This window comes from Chrysochloris asiatica, unplaced genomic scaffold, assembly GCF_000296735.1.
Source record: "Chrysochloris asiatica unplaced genomic scaffold, ChrAsi1.0 scaffold00091, whole genome shotgun sequence".
NCBI classification, from domain to species: domain Eukaryota; kingdom Metazoa; phylum Chordata; class Mammalia; order Afrosoricida; family Chrysochloridae; genus Chrysochloris; species Chrysochloris asiatica.
This window is the reverse complement of record NW_006408609.1, coordinates 7,383,065-7,385,235: the sequence shown is the minus strand read 5'-3', so window position 1 is coordinate 7,385,235 and position 2,171 is coordinate 7,383,065. Positions and strand designations below refer to the sequence as shown.

The 2,171-nt window shown below is 45.1% G+C and overlaps 1 protein-coding gene across 1 annotated transcript in view; it reads right to left on the bottom strand.

The window, feature by feature from the left end:
- Positions 1-1,977, bottom strand: part of LOC102832260 (splicing regulator RBM11-like) — a 17,540-nt gene extending 15,563 nt beyond the window's left edge. The window contains exon 1 of the mRNA XM_006866441.1: positions 1,882-1,977. Within this exon, the coding sequence (XP_006866503.1) occupies positions 1,882-1,977 (96 nt within the window). The remainder of the gene's footprint in view (positions 1-1,881) is intronic.
- Positions 1,978-2,171: the final 194 nt, after the last annotated feature.

Below are 2,171 nucleotides of genomic sequence, written 5' to 3'. Positions count from 1 at the left end.
CTTACAACTGGACTAATAACATCACAATATATGGAGAAAAGATTGAAGTTGTTAAAGACTTCATTTTGCTTAGATCCACAATCAACATTTACGGAAGCTGTCAAGAAATCAAACTACTTGTTGCATTATGGAAATCTATTACAAAAGACCATTTTACAGTGTTCAAAAGCAAATATCAGTTTGAGGACTAAGGTGTACCAGACCTAAGTCATGGTATTTTCAGTAGCCTCTTACATATGTGAAAGTTGGACAGTAAATATGGAAGACCATAAAAGAATTGATGCGTTTGAGTTATAGTGCTAGAGAAAAAAAATATAAAAGTACCATGGACTTCCAGAAGAACAAATAAATCAGTGTTGGAAGAAGTACAACCAGAATGCTCCTTAGAAACCAGGAGAGCCTGATCTTGTCTCTTACAGTTCTGACACATTATCAAGTAGGACCAGTCCCTGGAGAAAGAAGGACATTATGCTTGGTAAAGTGGAGGATCAGAGATCAAGATGAAGACTCTTAATTAGATGGATTAGCACAGAGGCAGCAATAGGCTTACACATAACAATTGTGAGGGTGGCACAGGACTGGACAGTGTTTTGTTCTGTTGTGCATAGGGCTGCTATAAGTTGGAACCAACTAACAATAACAGTGTCATTAATAGTAGTTGTGGTTGTGTGCTATCAGTCAGTTCTCACTCATAATGACCTTGTATAAGATTTTGTGAATCATTAAGAGCATATAAAAAACGATCTTTCTCTCAAGGAGAACTGATGGATTTGAACTTTTGACTTTTGTGGTTACCAGTCCAGTGCATAATCCACTATACCACTATGGATTCTTAATAATAGTTGTTGTTGTTACGGGACATCGAGCCACTCCCGACTAATAGTGCACAGCAGAGCAAAACATTGCCCAGTTGTGTGCAAACCTTACAATTGTTGCTATACTTGAGCCCACGGCTGCTGCCTGCCACCGTGCCAATTTTGTGGCCACTGTGCCAGTAGTACTATTAATAGTAGTAGCAGCAGAAACAGTAAGGGCTGAGCTGTTTTATTTGGATTCGCTCATTTAATCCTCACAACCACACCATGTTGTATATTCCATTATACCCATTTGACACTAGAGTAACTGGAGACAATAGACTCATACTCTAAACCACTTGAATATATTATTATGTATTCTCTAACTTTTGTAGATACCCTAAATCATGGGGTCCTCTCCATAGTGAAATGAACGTGGGGTGGGGGTGGGGGCTAGGTGTATACCACAGGTGAGTCCTTAACAACAACAAAAAAAGCTGCCATCAAGTAGATGTCAACTCATAGAGACCCTGCAGGGCAGAGTAGAACTGGTCCATTGTTTGTTGTTTTTCTTGTTAAATGCCATCGAGAAGGTTCTGACCCATTGTGACCCTGTATTAGGGTTTCCGAGGAGCAGCTGGTGAGCTTGAACCGCCAACCTTGCAGTTCAAATGGCTTTGCAGTCTGGCGCATTAACCCACAGCGCCACACCAGGACTCCTTCCATAATTTACAAGACTGTAAATTTTTACCAGAGCAGACTGTCACATCTTTCTGCCGAAGAGAAGCTGGTGGGCTTGCTCAACTAAAGATAGTAACTAGGCTGTTCTAGGTTCCGCTGCCCACAGACGCAGGCGGCCTCAGTTAAAGTGCAGTCACTGCACACCCCCAGCACTCTGCAGAGGCGGTGGGTATGACGGCGAAAACTGTAGCACACCAAAGCCTAGCTGCTCACCTGGTGAGAAATGTGCCACTGTGAAATCACGTTAAAACCTGGTTAATTTATAGGAAGGACTGGGAGGACCAATGGCTTCGCTTCCGGTCGGCCGCGCCCCGCCCCTGCGCCGCTTCCTCCCAGCTATCGGTACCTGAAGGAACAGCTCGTAAAGAATCTCTTCCCGCACTCGAGTCTCTAAATTCCCCACAAACACGGTCCTGTTCGCCTCTTCCTGAGCAGGAAACATCCCTTCAGTCTCAGCCTCAAGGATGAAGTTGGTGTCTCGACCCAACCCCCGCCTCGTTTTATTGCGCCGCCGGGGCGTGGAGGCGGGGACGAAGACAGAGACAAGATTGCGCGCACCGGAGGCGGGGCCTAGGCAGCGTGGCCACGCCCACTGTCTGACCTGACCTGCTCACTTTGTGGCTGATGAGTGCTAGG